The sequence below is a fragment of the Taeniopygia guttata genome, chromosome 1 (genome assembly GCF_048771995.1).
Source record: "Taeniopygia guttata chromosome 1, bTaeGut7.mat, whole genome shotgun sequence".
NCBI lineage: Eukaryota > Metazoa > Chordata > Aves > Passeriformes > Estrildidae > Taeniopygia > Taeniopygia guttata.
Window position 1 is genome coordinate 35,137,163 of NC_133024.1, and position 20,812 is coordinate 35,157,974.

The 20,812-nt window shown below is 36.5% G+C and overlaps 1 protein-coding gene across 2 annotated transcripts in view; it reads left to right on the forward strand.

Moving 5' to 3' along the window:
- Nucleotides 1-20,812, forward strand: part of TMEM135 (transmembrane protein 135) — a 158,596-nt gene that overhangs the window by 27,423 nt on the left and 110,361 nt on the right. For both annotated transcript variants that reach the window (XM_072926903.1, XM_030269009.4), the window contains exon 4: nt 7,419-7,452. In XM_072926903.1, coding sequence (XP_072783004.1) covers nt 7,419-7,452 — 34 coding nt within the window. The remainder of the gene's footprint in view (nt 1-7,418; nt 7,453-20,812) is intronic.

Here is a 20,812-nt window from a genome sequence, read left to right on the forward strand (position 1 = left end):
ACTGCTTAGGTCTGTTTTCATAATTTTCAGCATTATTTTGAAAGCTTGTCTGTTCCTGCTGATTTTATGTGAACTTTTGCACCAGGACTTCGCTGCTGACCTCCAGCTGTCAGTAGGAAATTGGTGGGTGTGAGAGATTAACGATACCCTAAACATAATCTGTAGTGCTTGTGTTATTACAGGGATGCAATCACAGCTCTACATCTATGCTGGGTTCGCTTGTGGTGTCAAGCTGCTGTAAAGCAGAGAAAACCCTACCTCTTACCTCTTCATTTTAACTTCTTTCATTTCAGGGAAACCTGTGATTTGTGTATTTGCCTTAATTCTGCAGGTTTTAAAGTGGTGTTTTACAGTGTAGGGGGAGGGATTGAAACTGATGGGAGGAATTCTTCCTGTTTTTGCAGACCATGAGTCCTGTCTGGGGACCCATTACAAACGAGTATGTTAGCTTCTTAGTTTATGCTCAGAAATTAAAGCCAGAGTTAACTTTTTGAATCTTCCTTTTTCTTTCTTTTTTTCTTTATTTGCCTTTGAATTCAGAGATTCTTATAAAAATAGTTTTATTTGTAATTTCTTAGACTTGTAAAGAATAATAAAAAAATAGATAAAATAGTGTCAGAATATGCAGCAGATTCAGTGAACAGTGACATTCACATAAAATTCAGACTTGATTTTGTAGGAAATTAATATAATGAATTTATGGAAAAATGGTTAAAAAAGTCATGTAGAGTTCAGATTTTGTTGTACAGATCACAAGAAAAGGGGAGTTTGACTCCAGTCCCTGCTTCTTGAGTCAAGTTTTATTGGTTTGTCAACAGGAAGAACTTTTGGAAAAATAGGATATCAGGAAATTGAAGTTTTGGACTGGGGATGAGATTAGAAAGCTTTATAACAAAGCTAAAACTGCTCTTGTCTTAGCAGTGAGATGGATATTTTTATTTTGTGGGTGTTTGCCCCACCAACTGTTTAAATTTGTTGCATATGTGGAGAAACATAACCCATCAATTAGATGTTTAATCAGAGAATCTGTTCTCTTAATTGCATGCATGAAAATGTTTAACATGGTGCTATATCCATCTTTAGGCTCCTTCTATCCCCCTGTGCTGCTGGCTGCTGCTGTGTGTTGGGTTATGGGAGCTGTTGCAGGGATGGTGCCTGGATGTACCTTCCCTGGTCCCTTGCCCTGGGGGTGAATTTAGGGGCTCCCTCTAATAGCTCACACCTAGGGCTGTTCTCACTGAAGGAGGTGCCTGCTCAGTCAATTTATGTTAATTCTGTACACAGTGGTATTCATCTTGCTGTAGTTATTTCCTGTTATTTTTGACTTGCTAGCTAATTTCCCCTTTAGTTTTGAGTAGACAAAAAAAAGTGATCATAAAAACCACAATACTGGTAAAAAAGAACAGTTATACTAGTTCAAATAAGTTTAATTAATTGCAGTAAATGTTTAGATTTCAGGATGTCTGCTCGGAAATGTTTGTGGTTAAACTGAAACAGGGCAATAGAGAAAACAATTCTTTAACCTTTGTATCACTAAAAACAGTTTTTCATGAGGAAATTCTAGGAATTGGAGTGCTGCTATTAGACACAGAAGATGGGCAAGGCAAAATGCATGAAAGAAATACTCAGAAGGAAGAATAAATATTAGAAAGATATGGCTTAAAAATGACAGGTCCTACCTCTCTTCTGTGGCTTTTTAGAGACAGAGAAGGTGTTTTCTTTCTGTTAGAAATTTTCTCTGAGGGCTTTTGTGGTTGCAATAACTAATTTATGGCAAAATTTCCGTGAGTAATGCAAGTACTTTCTAAGGATTCATCCCACCTTCAGGCAAGGTTGGTTAGTTGGGGTTTTTTTTGTGTATGCGGATGGTGCTGTTGTGTTTTTTTCTTTTTATTTTAGCCTAGCAACAACTCTGTATTTAAGGGAAGCCATAAATATATTGAAGGAAAACCATAAATGAGAGAGAACTGGCAATGCGTTTTGTAGGAAAAAAAAAAATCTTGGTTGTATTTAAGGATTGGTATTTTGTAGGATTTTCTATTATATGAAGAAAAATCTTATTCTGCTTGTGAAAATAGTTATTTTTTGAATTTTATAGCCCATCAAGCTGAGCAAGAAAACATTCTTCAGCAAAGTGTTCCACAAACAATATGCTGGCACGCAGATTTGGACAGTTGCTGCTTCTATTGGCACAAACAGAATTTTTTACTCACGTGTAAAGGAAATTGGACTTTGGCCTCAATCAAACAAGTTTTCCAGAGTTTATAGCATTTACAAGAAGATAAAAATACCTTGCTCACAGGCAAATGCAAAGTCTGAGAGCAGCACCCAATGATTTCTTTGACTTTAAAATACTTTTGGTTAAACAAAGGATAGGAGAACTTTAATCTGGTTTATATGTCCTATATTTTCATTTGACGTCTTGAAGATGAACTTTGAAAAACTGGGACAGTTTTGGCAAAGAGCTATAAGTATGACTAAAAACTTAGGGAACATCATAGAAAAACCGAAGGAGTTCAGTACTTGTTTAAGAAATGGTATTGAGGGAGACTTGGTTGGAGGGAGTAATGTTACAGGGGAGGTAAAGATGTAACTGTTTTCAGAGACCAGACTAATTCTTGTTTTAGGGTGCAAACTGTAAAGGTAAGTACCCATAAAATAACATATCAGTGATTGTGGTGATTGGAAATACTTAAAAGACAAAATTTGATCTTTTTAAGTAAATAGCTAATCACTAAAGAAGAGTTGGTGTTTTGTATTCATTAGGAAGATAGATTTTTTAATCACTGTAATCTCTTCTGGTTTTACAATCTGTGAAAAAAATGATTGATGGTATTTTGAAGTTGCTTTCCGCTTTTTTTGTAGAATAATAGAATTGTTCAGGTAAGTCTTGGGAATTCAGCTAGTGCAGCTTCCTGCTTTTGGAGTAGGGCTGGCACTGAATTCACTCCAGCTTGCTTGGGATTTGTCTGGTCAGCCCTGCAAACCTCTGAGTCCCTGTTCCAGTGCTCTTGTGTCTTGCTGGAGAAAATGCTGTCTCCTTGGGTCGGGTCAGGGTCTGCCCAGCCACACTGCTGGTCCTCCATGCCAGATGATCAATGCCTGCTTGTACTGGGGACCACCACCAGGCATGGGGCTCTGTGGTGTAGTGAGTGCCAAGTAAATGGGATTAATCATTTCCCTTGACCTCCTACCTAAACTTCTGGTAATACAGCCCAGTACACGGCTAGGTTTCCTTGTTATTTTTATCCTGTAGCTTTTTGGGGTTTTTAGCAGTTATTTTAGACTCTTTCCTCTGGGCAGTGCAATAACAAAAATATGTGGTTCTCTGTTGAGGTTTATAGGCCATAGTTCAAGCACTGTTGCTGTTATAATTTGGTCTGAATGTTTCCGAGTTGTCCAAAAAGCAAATTTTATCATGTTAAACTTTTCTTTGAGGAAGGTATAAATGAACAAGAGAATTATCTTCTAGAAGCCTGTAGTCTTTGTAATTTAAGTATTGAATATGGAATCTGCATGATTGGAATTATTCAACTGTAGATAATGTGACCGGTGTTGGATAACTAAACTCTGAGACCATGCCTACTCAGTTCTCTATCAAGCATGTTGGAAAATTAATTTTAAAATGTGACTTGGGGAAAAAAAGGAGAAACAAAGTGAAAAGTATACTAAGCACTACTTCTATATGAGACTTGAATTTAATAGCAATTAAAACATGATTACTTTTATGCAAGCCTCCTTTTTCAAGTGAAGGAGGCCTGTCTTGTTAACACTTTTTCAGCAAACTGTTTTTTTGGTTCTTTAATTTAAAACAAGAAACTGGTAGGATGGACCTTGGTCTACTGCTCATGAATTCAAGGTTACCCCTAGCTCACATTTTTCCTTCCTGAGTTAAAGATCACAGATATCATTAGAAACAGAGCTGGGTATGGGAGAGACTGTCAATTAAGAGGTGACTGGGAGTCAGTGGGAAGCCGCAATGAAGGTATTTATGAAAGCAGGCTTTGGAGAAAATGGTCTAAGACAGGAACCATGGAGGAAGAGCGGGCAGTAGAGATCTGTGTGTGTCTGGTCGGGCTTTCCCGTAGTGACCTTGTCGGATTGTCACTGCTGTAGCCACCTGCTGGTGTTGGTGTTGCCAAGATTAGCATTCAGCACTGGTTCATGGACTTCAGCAGTGAAATGTAAGCTGTGTCTTAGTATCTTTAAACCTCCCCAAAGCATATGGTTAGACATGACTGACTAATTATTTTTATTGTTTAATAATTTCCTGCTCTCCTAATACCATTTCCCGATTATATTGTCCCCTTATATACCAGCTGCAGTTTTAATACAGTCCTTGGGTTGTACCAGTGACCCTTTTACTTGGCCTACCTCCATCTTTCTGTCCTGTTTTCTGTCAGCTGTCATTGCTACAAAATAGTGCAACATTTTCTGAAATTACAACTGCTTTTTAACAGCAGAGTTCAGGTTTGGGTTAGGCTTGTTGGATCACATTTGCACAGGGACAGGAAGAATGCCCTTTCCCCCTCCCCCTTTTTTCCCTTTTCCATGGAAACATGGGGCTATTTATTTTTAAAAGTCACAGAATTAATTTGGAGAAAGAAAACTCTTTCTGCTTGGAGTTAGCCTGGGCCTCACAGACGGGCTTGCTGCAGGCAGTTGGAGATGACGTCATCTAACAGCTTGCAGTGTTTTCAGTTCCGGAAGTTACTTCCTTGCACAAATTTATTGTCTGCGCATTTTGTCTCCTCCCAGCCACCTACTTCTCACATTGGCCTTGCTGCAGCTGCACTGTAGCCTTTGAGTTCTTTCCTTCCTCTTCTCTAGCCCCTTTTCCTTTCTTTGTCTTTGTGGTTGGTGAGTTGCATTTTACCCCTAAAGAGACTACAATAGAAACTAAAACTCATTTAGTTCTTAGTTTATTAGTGTTTTTAAAAAGACTAAATAAATTTCAGTGGGAGGCTAAAAAGCCCTGCCTGCATGACAGAGAGACTGCAGGGGAGAATCCACTAAGTTAAGTTATGTGCACATAACAATGATCATCCTGCTTTGTGCCCACTGTACAATCTACATCTGTGAATACACAGAGTGTACTCTGAAAGCTGCATCTGTCGCTCGGTTGCTGGTTGAGTCTTCTCATAGGCGTATTACTGCCTAGGATGTTTCTGATGTTCTGACATTTTCCAGAATACTCAAAAGGGATTGAGTTACCAGGTTAGCTCTTGTGGGTAGGTTTATTTCCAAATGGGTAGGTATGGGTAGGTGTTTCCAAATGGCTCAGTGTTTGAATGTTTATCATAAATTTTTAATGCTATTACAGGGGTCAAATGAAATATCCAGTATTTTTTCTTGATAACAAATTAAGATTTACAGTACATAGAACTGTGTATTATCTGGCAGTTTGCTACTCAGGAGGGTTGGGGCACCAATATTTTTTTATCACTTGAGGTAGTAAACTGAAAGACTAGGTGAATGTTTGCAGACCAGCCTGAAGAGTTGAATTTATATGTTGTATCAGGTGAATTTTTACCCCTTCCTGTTCAGAAATATCATACAGTATTTTGATGCTTTACTGTAAGTTGTAGAGGCTATTTTGCTTAAATACTCATGGACCCTATTCCCTACCTTTTGTCTACTTTTTTTTCTTGTATACCTCATCCTTACTAAATCTTTAGATTCAGGCTTTTTTTCCTTAGGCTTCATGCTAGAATCATGTTTCTAGTATCTGGCATAGGGTGGTGCTGGGTAGAGAAGGTATACAGAGGATGGATTTGTAATTCTGCTTTAAAAAAAAAACATGAAACAAACTGATTTTTTTGGTTAAAGTCTTGAACTTAAGCCAAATTTGATTCTTCTCTGTGAGTAGAGAGCAACTTGTGGGAGTCAGTATGCTGTGTTTTTGTTTTCCACAATTTCAGTGTGGTGTGGAAGCAGTAAAACTTTTAAGTGGAATGTATCCCTATAGCTTAGATGGCTGCTGTGAAAAACCTTGAGATGGATGTGTAATTTGACAAAGTTACGGACATGTAAACAGAGGTTTGAAAATGCTGAATAAACTTTTTGGATGAATCAAGCTTGGGAACTGTGTGATACAGATTTATTTCCTGCTATCTGTGCTTTTGTTTTATTGACTTCTTCAACTGAATTGATAGCAAGATATGTTCTGTTAACAGCTCTCTTAAGCACTCTATGAATGCTTGGAAATTTAAAATGTCATGACAAAGTGGAAAATATAAGCCTGGGTTAAATGTTGTTGCATACCTTCTGTAGTAGCAATATTAAAAAAAAATTCCAAAATGACATGAAGACAAATATGGATTCCGGTTATAAACTGACTTCCATGTTGAGGAACTTTAATAGTTGAATGTGTGGTGCCTTCACAGAAATTTTTAAGTTTTTTGTGTAAGACCAGTGGGGTCAATGATAAAAATCCCAAATACGACAAGGCTGTTGGTAAATTCAAGAAGATAAGAACACCAGTCCAGTAGGAAATAGTGAAACTGAGTGCTCCAACCTTTGGCCAAGATTTCTAATGAAATATTTGCAGAAGAGGAGGAATAATTGAGGGCAAAGCAAACCTGTGGTAGTAATGTCTTCCACTTTCTCAAGGGTGATGGTGGCTTGTGGCTGATGCATAGAAAATAATTTTAATTTCATCTGGACCCTACAGTGCAGTCGGTTGCTGGAGTAGCTGTATGTAGCCAAATTCACTTTCCATCTTGTGCTGCAATAGATTCAACAAAAACGTGAGAGCTTGAGCCCAAGTTTATACTTTCCCTAAAGAGCAGTGCGAGCTGTGGGCTGAGACACAGATTAAAAAATAGGAGTGGAAAAAAAGCAGATAAAGGTTTGAAGAGAAGATGGTGGCCACTGTTCCAGGGGACTTTTGTCACCGTGACTTTCCACTGGCTTGAGCAAAGATTTATGCATCAGTCTCAGTAGAAAACATTTCCTGATATTGTAGGCAGAAGGGCTAAGGTACCTGGAGTTTATAGCACCAATTACAGAACAGAAGTTAACACACAAGCATTTTGCTGCAAATTCACAATTTAGCTTAGGCTTAGGTTATTGTTTGCATGCTGATGTTACTGGCTCATGTGTAGACTTAAGTTGTGATAAGTGCTGTGTGTAATTCAAGGTGCCTTGCCTCTTCTTACAGCTTCAGGACTCATGTGGAGTAGCCAGTTGCTATATAGAACTTGGTTCCTAACTGCTTTAGGTACTGTGCTATCAAGATGCTGTTTTAAGGTTTGCACTTATTTTTCTATAAGGTGGTAATGGTTCATCCTCCATCAATAATCTTGTTTTTAAAATCCTCTTTTTTAATAAAATATTCTTAATGATTAAAGTGGTTTTCTTCAGTCTGAAAAAAAAATATTTGCTTCATCCACTTATTTTATCTTTTCTGTTTGTAGGAGAGGTCTTCTCACAATATACATGGCTAATCAAGTAAGTAGTCCTTTATTTCAATAAAGAATAAAAACATGTAAGATCCATGGGAAATGTCTTTTTTAAAGTTGATAGATGCTGACATTCATTGCATTTTTTTTAGTTATCACAGGATTTTTCTTTAAGAATTATGCACAATTAGATAACTAAAACTCCCTTAAGAGCAAATTGTGATCAGAGGTCTTTCAGAAGTGGCTGTAAAGCAGAGGCTTGAAATGTGGTTCATTGTACTATGCTCAAAGTTTCGTGTGTTGTAGCCCCAAGAAGATGGTAATTTTGTATTTCTCTTCTGTGATAGAATGGCATCTGATACTTAAATGATAATTATTTTGCAGACGAGAAATCCAACCCCGTATTTTTTTGCAATTCATAATTTACAAAAAATAATTTAATTTGCAAAAAATAATTTGCAGTTTTGCAATTAATAATTTTACAACTTGTGTCAGTTGTGCATGCAAACATTTTTGCCAAGATTGTATCAATTTAAACCTTGATTCATATTTCTTTTACTCTCCTTAAAATAAATAACATTTATCTAAATGGTGCTTTGTGCGTTAACTCTTTCCAAATATAAAATGCTTCTGTTACTTGATCACTTCTTTAGGAAAGATCTTACTTTGCTAAAGAAATTATGTAAACTTTTTGTACAGTTTGAATTGCATAACTAGTCACAGAAACGACAAAAAAAGAAAACAAGAATTGTGTTCAGACTACTGAGAGAGTTTGCTGGGGCCTCTGTAGAGCTGTGCATGAGTTGAACTCTGATGGTGAAGATAAGATTAATGACTAAAAGAGGTGAGACAAAGGCAATGTCTCATAGTACAGATTAGGGTGATAAAATTAATAGGTTCTCTTCTGTCCTTGTATAATCATTGTTAATGACTTGTAATTCTGAGTATTTTTTTGGGGCAGAACTTTTGGGAGGAGCTGATATCATGACATGTTTTAGCAGGTAAATATCCTGGAAAGTCCCTTTATGCATTTACCAAACCCATTATATAGTTTTCTCTGAAACTCTGGTGTTTAACAATTTCTTTTAGGCAGGAATTGTTTCTTGGCTTGTTCTGTATTCATAGACTCTCTCTTTACAGATAGACTCATGAGGGGAGGTCTTTACAGACTTCAGAAAAGAAGAAATTAGTTTTTGCTTTTCACTTTATTATTGTTGAAGTACCATTGTAGCTTTTATGGCTTCCTCATTTGTATGACTTATACTCTGTCCATTATGAAGTTTTTTAACTTACTTTGAAAAGGTGACAAATTCTTATTTTGAAATTCAATTAATTAGCTGTTCAAAGTCCAGTATTGCATGGGAACAAGGTTTGGCTCCTGCAAGGAAATCTTAACCTTGGACGATTTCCTTGAATTCAGAAGGGCACTGTATAAAACTCCTCATTCAAGGAAGAGAGGTTATAAGGACAGTGGTATTTAGTTGAACATACTATCACTCCTTTGGAATAGACTTTCCAAGAGGAGAGGGCAATAGGTGTGCTTAAATAGCAGCACCTCCAAGTATCCAGGTTCTGAGAGAGCTGTCACTGTGCTCATGGCTCTAAGGATGAAGTACCACACAGGTCACCTGGTGTTGGACAGAGTTGTAAGGGAAAAGTCAAGCTATGCGGTTATATTTTATGGATACCATTCGACATGGATATTCTCTTCAGCACAATGGCTTATTTTACTCACAAATCTTTGGTGAAGCCAGAGCTGCCAGGCTTTGCTCTGTAAACTCATGATCATGTGATACCTTGTTAGCAAGCCCTGTAATCACAGTAAATGTTTCCCTATTTGTGTTGCTTATCTTTGGTTTAGAACTTTATTTGCTTTTATAAGATTCACTTATAAAGTTACTAAGCCTTTAAAACATGAATGTCTGTTAGCTTTAGATTGCAGCATGACCCATTTTGAAAACTGTCACATTTTAATAATTCGTGATGGCAGATAGATTGTGAAATTAACCTGCATTTCTTGCATTCTGTAAAACTCGTGTCAGGACCTGTTAAGATGTTAATGGAACTAAATGTATTCCTTTGTTTTGTTTCATGTTTTGCTACACTGAATTTTGCAGCCTGAGCAATAATAATTAAAGCTTTTTGTATGATTCTTCATGTGTGCCTTTGCCCAGGTAGGCAGGAGGTAACTGTAATTACTGTTGATTATTATAAGTGATTATCATGACTGCTGCACTGAATTTTTATAGCCAGATTAGGGCTTTTAAATTAGAAAATTTTAGTCCTGTTGTACTTTATTTATTCTTTTTAAGTGTAGTTAGTTGGCAGTATGTGACAATTCGTCCTCGGAGATGAATTTACTCAGTGGAAAGGTGTGTTAAATCTTAATGCATGGCTGCTGCTTTTCATTTCACCAAGTTAAATGCAGTAGTACGTGAAAGGCAGTAGGGTCTAAGGACTTTTGTTCTAAACGTGGCATTTTTATTGTTTTTTTTTTGTTTTTTTGTTTTTTTTTAAATTTTAATCTGGAGCTACTAGAAACTTGTGAATGGAAACATGTGAATAAGTGTCCTGGTTCATTTTAAATAAGTCAGTGATTATAGATTTATGTGAAACTGAACTCCCTAGATGCATTTCCTTGCTACTTGCATGTTAACATGACAGATTAAAAATAAGATGTTTAGGGTATATATGCTCTATGGAAACATAGAATAAAAAGGTTTTTTTCAGACTAGCTTGCTGCTAAATTGAAGCTATATAAGAATGTACTTTAGGATTTTTTTTTTTTATAGGATTTAGAAATAAGCGTGGGACTGAAGCATTTGTAGCTTTAATTTTAAATGTGCAGAGTCTAAGATCAACTTCTTAGGTTCTCACTGGAAGTAATTTGAAGTTTTTGAACTAAATTAGTATGCCTAAGTTCTAACATTGGTTAACATGCGCGTTTGAGACCTAAAGTTTCTGTAATAGCCCAGAACAGAGTAGTGGTAATCAGTGCTGTGGACACATGGAGCCGTGGAGATTTCAAGTTCTATTTTGGATTGCATGTATTAAAGTCACAAAATTTCTAGGCTCATAAGAGATGCATTGATAGGAACATATAAGATGATCCTTCATGGATAATTTGAGATCAAAAGGAACCCCAAGATTCCAGCAAAAGGTGGAAAGTGAAATGTAATCTTTCAGTTATTTTTATCTGGAACAGTAGATGATATTAATGACTGTCCATGAAGACGACCTATAGCTCTTGTTTCCAAACCCTTCAGAGTCACACTTTGTTGTGAACAGCCCAACGGTTGAGTTAGTGCTTTTACATTGAAGAAACTGTGTCTTTGGGTTAGTATTTGTCTTTTCTAGTGTTGAAAATAAAACAAATAAAGGCTACCTTCAAAATGCAGGGTAGGAAGAGACTAATCTGAACTAGGACTGATTTGAGATAAAGCTTATTTGAGAAACAAAACTTCAGAAAAATTGCTATGTTGCCATTGAAATGCTACACCAGAGAGGAAGCAGTTACCCTAGCATGTGCTGAACTGCATGCTATGTTTGAAATTCAAACTGTGCATCACTACATCAAAGTCATTATTCATTCTCTGCTAGGACTTCTGGTGTATGGTGGGCTGCTTACAGAATTGGAAATGTTAATAAGAGGCTTTTGAGTGTCATGGATTAAATGATATAAAGCTTTAGCACAAGGTGAAGCAGCTGGATGCAAAAGGCAGAGTGACGCTATTGATGGCGGTTTCTTGAGAGGGATGGGAGGAAGAAGTGTAGGGGTATGTCCCAGTCATAGAGAAAACATTACTGAATGAAAAGTTATAAATTTGAAAAGTAAGATAAGAAAGATAGGAAGAAAGGAAGTAGAGAAGCACAATCTACAGGTAAAACACAAAAATTTATTGTGACGAGAAACATGGAGCTGGACTGACGGAATGGGAGTTGGTGTGTGGGAGTGTTAGAGGTAAAACAAGTGGAAAAAAGATGAGAAAAAGTAGAGTTTATTCTAGTTAAAGCAGAGAGCAGGTGGTAAAAAAATGATGGGTTTGCCATGAAAATATGTGATTACTTTAATAATTAATATTAAGAACATTTTAGAAAGAGACTGGAAAGAGTCTCTTTCTCGTGGAGAAATGATATTGTTGGTGTCCTGGAAATGGAAGTGGGGGAAATTGTCAGTAATTGCATTTGGACGGAGTTTACAGAGAAATCTGAGGATCCTTAATCTTATTTATTCCTGTGCTGATATTGGGTCATCAGTGCATCTACTATTTATGAAATACTGCACACAGATCCTCATACACAGAGGAAGAGATACTATTTTAAAAAGTGCAGAATGAGTTGATCAGTGGCATTCCAGTGGGTGATGCTCTGCTTCTGTATATGATAAAGTAACACAGCTGAGCAGAGTTTTTTGCTGTTTTAAAGTAGTCCAAGCAGTTTTACAGTTGAATTGTTTTTCAGCTGCATAAAATGGCTAAATCTGGGTTCATTTTGGCTGTATCGTTGTTTATTCCAACTAGTCAAGTGTGAAGGTTGCATGTAAGTTGTGCTCTTAGAGCTTGAAATATTTCATCTAGGAGCGTGCAAAAATGCTGAAACACAGATTCAAAAATAAATCCCTCAGGATCTAATGGAGAAATGAGTATCCATTGCTCTTCAGTCAACTTTAACTCCGTTAAAGTTGACTTTATATGATTTTTTTACTGGGTGGAAGTCATAGTGATTAAAAATATTACAAAATTTTCATGCTGTGTAATATTTAAAAAAACCTCAAAACTATTAGCCTAAATTTAGATATCTGGCACACACAGAGAGCCAAGTAGATACCAAGCTTGACCAGAGATATGGCACAATATAGGACATGGTTCAAATGTTTGAGGCCAAGAACCCGCCAATATAACTTTCCATATACACTAATTTTGTTATTGTTTCATGCCTTTTGAGGGTGAGAGGTGGATGGATGAAAGAAAGAGGAGTGAGACTTGCTGTGGCAAGAGAAAACAACAACAACCACTTTTAATCTGTGATTTTGCTGATCCTGTAGTTTCAACTTTTTGCTAAAGGCGAACTGGTAATATTGTAAAGGAAGGTACTTGCATGCAAGAAATGCTCTAACACTGAGCATTCCTAAGTGATTTTTCTTACCAGCTTATCAAATACTTTCTTTACAAAATTGCTGATGTATCTGAGTTGTTACAGATGTCTCAAGAAATACCTTGTGCCAGTTGCAATTAAATGAGGGAGTATACTATGAATAATGTAGGTTGAAGGGTGTTTTTGTTTTGTGGAGTTTTTTACAGTAATGTGCTATCATTTGTCGTTAATATAACTTGCAACTCAGAGAAATTATCACCCAGTGCTGCTACATGCTATAAAACATTGTGTACCATTTCAAAAATATCCTTTAAAATGAAAGAAAGAACATTGTCACTTCTTCATTTGTAACTCTGTGAAGTAAAAGGTATTTAACACATCTCATTTGTTTCAGCGAAGCATTATATTTGGCTACACAGCTTATTCATCATAGCACAGGAAAATGTTTTGTTTGAACTTAGTAAACTGACATTTCATAAACAGGACTAGCTGCCACCTTTTCTTCTCTATTTGGAACAGTTTCATCTTAATCAAAACATGGAGAGAATCCAAAATTATGAAGGATAGGTGGATTTTAATTTTCCAAATGCACGTTTTAAATGTTTTGAACCTTTCAGTTGTAGTAAAATGAATTTGACCAGTCCTTCCTTATCTTTTTAGACATTTAAAGTTTTGTTGTGTGCTTTCATGAAGTCCTTAATACTAACATTATACAAAGACTGCCAGGATGTAATAGTTTATCTATTCTTTTAGCATATTGGCCAAGATAGAAATTAATGTTTTTTAAAAATTTTTCTAACATTTCAGAAGTAATGTCCATAACTGAAAGTGCATCAAGTAAATTCTTGAGACGCTTGTCTTCTAGGATTGCTTTGTCACTGTTTTCTGTATCCCCCTTCTGGGATGACTGTAGCTTTGATTATAGCAGCAGTTGGCAGGAAACATGTATTTATTGTCTGATGGTGTCCAGATTCCCCATTCATTCCTTGTATTGTCACCTTTTAAGCTGATAGTGTGCTAGTTAAGGTAAAACTTGCTTAGTTCCTTCTTTCAAACAAAAAAGCCTTAAGTACTAAGCTACTTTTGTTTTGTTAGAATAGTAAGTGATTTTATAAGTTACTGTTGGAATAGTAGAAGTACTTTGATATTTGGTTTAGATTGGATACTAGGAAAAATTTCTTCACAGAAAGGGTTGTCAAGCACTGAAACAGTCTGCCCAGGAACACAGGGGAGTCACCGAGCCTAGAGCAATTTAAAAGGTGTGTACATGTGGTGCTTGGGGACATGCTTTAGTGGTGGCCTTGGCAGTGCTGGGTTAGTGGTCAGAGATGATGATTTTAAGGCTCTTTCTCAGCCTTAAACAATTCTGTTATACTGTGAAAATTTGAAAGCTCAGAGTGAAAGGTTTTCCATCTTGGAAACTGTTAAACTGAAGCTCAGGATTGTAAAGCCTTGTGGAGGGCAAAGCCTCATTTTGAGACAATGTTCTGAAGCATGTCCTGATTCTTGTAGGGAAGCATCCAGCACTGATTCATTGCTGCCTGGGTGAGGGAAGAGCAAAAAGGACAGAATTTAGTCCTGGCTGGAAAGAAATCTGAAGTACTCACTTGTGGCAGAATTTCTGCTTTTGCATGGACAAACTCTCTCAGGTGATGTCTTGCCATTTGCTGTAGTTGATAATTTTTGTAGTTATGTCACAAGTTAAGCCTTTAATTTTAGTGCCAACAAGATGCATATCTTGTCTTTCAATTTAGACATTGAAATCAACTGAGCAGTGTTTTCTCTGGGGCTATAGTTCTAATATAACACATTTCAAGTTTGAAGCTCAACAGAGTCGTGAATCCCTGCTTCTAATAGTGGCATCTTTACTACTGTTTTAGCCCACATTGTGGCATGGGGTTTTGTCAAGGCTAGGTTGCTTCTTCTCTCAGGTGATGTGATGTTCCTTGGGAAGTCCTGTCTCCTGTTGTGGGATGGCTTTTTTCTCCTATTTTGTCATCTGGGTTTAGGAAGAGAGAATCTTCTGTGGCTTCTGCTTCATGACTGCCTGGATCTTATTGGAAAAATAAGGTAGAAAACAAAGAGCTCGCATCTTTCCTATTTCATGGAAGGCATACTCAGATGGAGCTCATGCAATGTTTGGTCTGTAAATATGGCCTTCTCCTTTGTGCTGCCTCATGGTTTAAAGCCAAGTGAAGTCAGCCCCTTTTTCTCAGAATAACACTTGGGATATGGCTGATATCACAGCATGGACAGTCAGGCATCACAGATGCACTTGGTGACAGTGACAGTAATCTGGCTTGTGAAATACAGGAACAAGAACCAAGATAAATGGAATTTATCCTTTAGATTTTAAAGGGCAAATCTCAACAAAGAAACTAATGATGTGAGTTTACACTTGAAGACAGTGTGCTGGAATGAGAAATAGGATTTGTTTTTTTCATGTCATTTCAGTAGGCAATCCTTAATGCTCTATAAATGGGAACAAAATATGGCCTCCTTGGACACTTGATAGCACTTACATTATGAAGTTTCTTTCAGAAACATATCAAAGGAAGGAAATAAATCCTAATGAAATAGGATTTACAGAGTCAAAGATCTGCATAACTAGAATAGGCTGGTCACCTATTCCTATATTTTTTCCTTTGACAGGTTAAACTGAGAATTGAGAACAAGCTTTTAATTTTGAGCTCTTACATATTTGGTAATGGGTCTTATTTGCTGTATATCTAGTTGTGTATAGGCATGTATCTGCAGAAATAAAAACTATCCAGGCAAGAAATGATTTAAACTAAGCCTGGCTTTGGATAAGAATCTAGAAAAGAAAGCTGGATTTTTCTTCCAGAAGACTTACAACTGTTCTTTAACCTTGTTATACTTCTGCTTTTGTCTTATTGTCTCAGCATCCTTGAGGTACAGAATAGTTCAAGAAAAACTGCCAGTCATATACTGGGGTGGTAAAGTAAATGCAGTATAAATGTAGTAGTAGCAAAAACCTAAACTTTCAGTTAAGATGTCAATAAAGTTAATATAGACTACTTGAAGTATACAGAGTTTTCTGAGAAGTTTGGAGGAATATGGATGCTATTCCAAAGAAATGGGTGTTTTTTGTTGCTTGACAATAATGTTCAGATTTATTTCATAGTCACCTAAACAGAAGAAAAATTTTACCCTTTCATGGAATGATTGAGTTTATTGTGGTGAATGTTCAGGGAAGTGTATTGTAAGATCAACATTTCCAAACTCCTTGCTTAGAAATTAAATGCAGATGTTTTCAAATAATCAAAGACTTGGACATGCTTTATTCTAGTCGACAAATACTCAAGACACTTTCCAAAAATTTTATTTTGGAATTCACAATTAGATGCCATAAATGGGTAAGCTATATACTTTACACATATCATGTTCTGTGGGATATGCAGTTTGGCAACTGAAACAGGCACTATTGAAATAAATTGCTACTTTTAAATATAAACATTACATAGAATTCATATGAGTAGGGATATAAGCTGAAGTCTTACTTTTTTTTAATAGTGCATAATGTAGTCTAATTTGATTAACAGAATGCTTCACATAATTAAATTATGGGTAATCATGGCAATCTGTGAGGATTTTAATAGGTTGAAACTTAAGGTCATTATCACTGCCCCCACCCTAAATCTAAAAAAGGCAGGTTTTAAAATTAGGAGTCATATGAACTTAAACGTTGCTGATGTCTTCACTTTTAAGTAATACTGTAATAAAGTTAGATCCTGGCAGCTGGCATTCTTGTGGATTGACATGGCTAATTGGCTTTGGCATCTTAGCCTCAGGAAACCTCATCTGTCAATTCAGAGCAGGACTTTTGGCAAGAGTCAGAGAAAACATGTAATACTTTGTCTCTTGGTTTCTGTGCAAAGCTGCTTTGCATTTTGAGCTTTCCTGTGTGTCTCATTAGAAACTCAGTGTAATACTTATCATTATGCTCTTTTAACATGATCTTTTATAATGAATAGCTATCCGTTTAACTTTCTAGAACAAGAATGAGGCTTACCTCTCAGCCACAGCTGATAGATTATATGGACTTTCTTATAAGAAATATACCAGCTAAAGAAAGGTAGTTGACTTTTATAGTTAACTCCTTGCTAGTCAGTAGTGGAGTTGAAAGTAATGTGTAGCTTCAGATTCTGAAGAGCTCCAGACACCCATCTCTAGTACATTTAGCATTTCTGATTATGAGAATTGTTGTGGGCAGGGGTTTGATGGAAGAGAAAAATGGGCCAAGAGAGAATTTAAGACTTCCCAGCAGGGCAAATCCAAGTTGTGTTTCAAGATGGTTGAGGATTTTCCTGGTGGAAGGAATGGTCTTCTGGTAAAAGCTAGTGAGAGAAAGAATCTCCTGTTTTTTCTGTTTCACGAGAATCTTAGTAGTCTTCATCCCTTCTCTCAGATCTTCACATTGCCTGGCAGTCCTCTTGCCTTCCTCAAGTCTTTGAAAAACACAGGCATTATCCTCCTTTTTCCAGCTTCAGTCCCTGTTACCTGGCAGTTTCTGCTGCCATCTCAGGCTTCTAAGTTTATGAGGTTTGGGAAGAAGGGCAAATGGCTCTGCTCTGGGGGAAGTGAGGTGAAGATGCAATCTGGAGACTGGAAAAATTGGGAGCTTAAATAAAACTAATGCTTTTTTATTCTGTACATAGGTGTAGATATGGAAACATCTTTGGAATGGAGCGATTATTTTCCATTTCCAGCAGTATTTCCCATTTGCATCTCCATGTGCTTCAGAACAATGCTCAGGGTCCAGGTACAGCTGGAGGGCGGCATGCTCTGAGTGTTCAGTGAAGCAGGTGAAAAGATGCTGCAGGCTTGTCACTCCTGTGCTGCCCCAAACCCTGGAGTCCTCTGCTAAAGCTTGAAAATCAGAGTCTGTTGGAGTGAGGCATAGCAAGAGTGTGTTTGAGGCAGAATATTATTAATGGCTCTACTTTGTCCAGTGGTGAGCTCAGGCACGAAGAATAGAAGAAAAGTTGAGCTGGGTTCTCTGCAAGCTGCTGACAGGGAGCAGTTTGGAGGAACGGTTGTAAGGACCTAGTGTCAGGTACCAGATTTATCAAGAACACACTAAACTTTATTTGGCGCCCTCTTGTTGGAGCACAAAGGAAATGGGGTAAAGGTGTTTTTGTGTATTCAAAGATGCAGAAGTCAGTGGATCAGCATAACTACTGAGTGCATTTGATGAATCTGTAAACATCCACTTTGTCTCTCTATTGCCTTCTAACAAAAATTGTACTGTATGGAATTGTGGCATCTTTATTTTTTGAGGTTTTGGCAGTCCTACTTAAAATCATTGAGTTCCTGTGTTGATGGTAGTTGTTGATAAGCTACTTCTGTATGGCTTCTTGGATGGTTCAGGTATTATAAAACTAGTCATGGAGTACAGATTTCATTTTGTAAAAGAAGTAGTCTTCAATTCTGTTTTCAAAATACACAGAATGAAGGTGTTTCTAAGAGGACAAAAGCTTGCAAAGTTTAAATTTATTCTGGTGATTTGTGATTTGATTTTTTTTTTAAACACAGTGTTAATCTTGCTATAGAACTGGCCAGTGGAATGAGCAGGCATTCTTTCTGATTAACTGCATATTACATTTAATTATTATTTTCTGTGCTCCATATGTTTCAGTTGAAATTAAATCCTTCATGTTTTAATTGCCTATATCCATTTATAGTATATTAGTGCCAGTTCAAGTCTGGTACTGTTCCTGACATCATTTATAGGATGATAATTAAACAGAGCAGCAATTTCAACCCAGAAGTCATTCTGCTCCTTTTGAAACTCTGAGCTGTCAAAATAAAAGTCAACTGTGCATTTGCATTCTTTAAATAGAGTTCCAGAGAAAGTTTTGGAGCAAAACCAGTTTGGTCTAAAAATTATAACTATAATAACCAAAAATTACAACTTTTTTTCCCTACAAAAATAAGTTGTTTTCAAAAATATTGCAGTTAATTTCTCTGTTTTAATGGTTTCTGTGATGCAAAACGAAAACTGTACCTCTGCACATACAGTCAAAAATATTGTTCTCTTTTTCACTTCTACATGTTGAAATATTTTCTGTGTTAAAAAATATTTCTCTTGCTATGTGTAAAAAGGTTTTAAAAGCCTTTTTGTGAAAGAGTAAATGTTTTTGCTTATGTTTAGAGTCAGATAGAATGGATGTGCTGGTATATGGCAAATGTTATCACATGGCCACTGAAGTTCTTTACATGCTCCTGTTACAGGATACGCAGATTTTTAAACAATACTGAGACTAAGTTTTTTAATTGTCTAAACAGTCAGTGGTTTGGCATTCAGGGGGAGGTGGTTCATTTGAAATCTTGTCTCTGTGATATGCTCCTTATGCCTCTAATAAGGTTAGAAAAGCGGAGGAGGACAGCTTCTAGCACAGCTTGTAAATGTCAGTCTGGATGGAAGACAGGTCAGCTTGAAAACCATATTGGTGTTGGAAAATGAAAGGAAAAAATCCTTCATTGATGCTGAGCTCTAATGAGGAAACATTGGTAAATAAAATGTAGAATTTATTGGTATAGCAGAAGGAAGTTATTCTAAGGTACCAATCTATATCTGTTAAATGTGAGGAAAGAAGGAATAAGATTTATTTTATCTACATCTAAATCTGACTGGTTTTTCTAAGGCAGATTTTTGTCTTCGTTTTAGTCTTGTTCATGTGTGAAACTTGCCAGCTAGTGTCCTGTATTTAAGACTGTTCTGTCTTTGGAAGGCAAACTGACTTTCATAGTATCTTTAAAGGAAAATTCAGCAATGAATGTGACATTAGAATCTTTTCTGAATCTACTCCTCTCTCTTTTCTACCCTTTCCGAAAATGGATCAGTAAATCAGACCATTAGTGACTATGGAAGTTTCAACAGTGCATCAGTTACTGTATCTTAGTACAATATTCTGCTGAATGAGATTATTTCTGAGGAACTGCATTGTTTGAGGTTGATCTTGTGTGGTCACTTCCATGTGAACTATTAATGTTTATGTAATGTGAGCAGTGTGATTCTTTAAGGAGTTTTTTTCTGGTTCAGTAACTCTTCTCTGTCTGCTCAGATGCAATGATATGCCTCAATAGCTGATGCTGTCCTCAAATCTTGAGGACTGCAGGAGATTTTTGCAGACTCAATTGAAATAAGTCTGGAAATGGGAATTCCCTGTTCAGTATTTCTAGGGAGAGCAATGATCTGAACTGGGAATCAGAAAGAGAGGCTGAACGTCATATATTTATGAATGTAAGTTTCTGAACTTTAATGCCTGGCTTATGTTGACAGAACATTCAATAAACTGGCACATAGGCCAGTGTTTCTTGTGTTTCTGAATTGTGTAAAGTATATCTGCCATAGTTTGGGTTTAAAAACATAGGCACAGTTTTCAGTAAGATGTGTTAGATTTAATAGTCATAGAAAGTAAATAACTTCATTAAAAATGTCCTGAATTTGCTTAACACTCCTCCAAAATCAAAGTTAATAATTGTCACATCACATTTGGATATTTTAAAGTGTTACTGATTATACTATTTTTCAATTGCAAATGTTTTAATCTCGAAAAGTTGTTTTTGTTTATGTAAAATCATCTCTATCAGTAACCTTGAATAAAATAACTGTTGGCTTCACTCTTACACAAATGTGCTGATACGGTTTCTGAGACAAAATTCTATTTGGAGCTCTATTTAACTTAAATAATTTGATGTGTTTTGCAGATCACTATGTTGAATAAAAGATCTTTAAATATCAGTCATATTACAAAAAATTTCAAGGAGCAGATTGTACAGTTGGATTGGAAATGCATACCTTTTAGATGTGTAAGCTCAAGCCTCACTAGCTGCTTATAAATACTTGATAAAAAATTGTATTTATTTTGAATATTTGAAAATTTTAATTTCTTCAGATGCTTGTATAGAATTTTTTTTGCTTAAGAAGTATAAAAACCTTCCCTGCTTCTTGACACACACCCATGGATGTGTGCATCCATGCATATACTGTCTTTCTCTCTATTTTTCTCTTTCTTTCTGTTTTTATTAACCAGGAGGAGCTTTGGAAATTGTGGTCATTGTCTTATGTAAAAATATAAAGTTGGTTTTGGTCACAACAGTTCTTTTAACACAATGCAATTTTCTGCTGTGCAAAAAATGATTTTTTGAATAACCCTTTTACTTTACATTTAAAACCTGATGTTCATTGTGTCTCTTACTTATTCCTGGCCTAATTAAGACTGCTGGAAGCTGAACCACGTTCCTGAGTGTGTTAAGCTGTGCAAACTGGCCCCTTGAGTCCTGAGCCA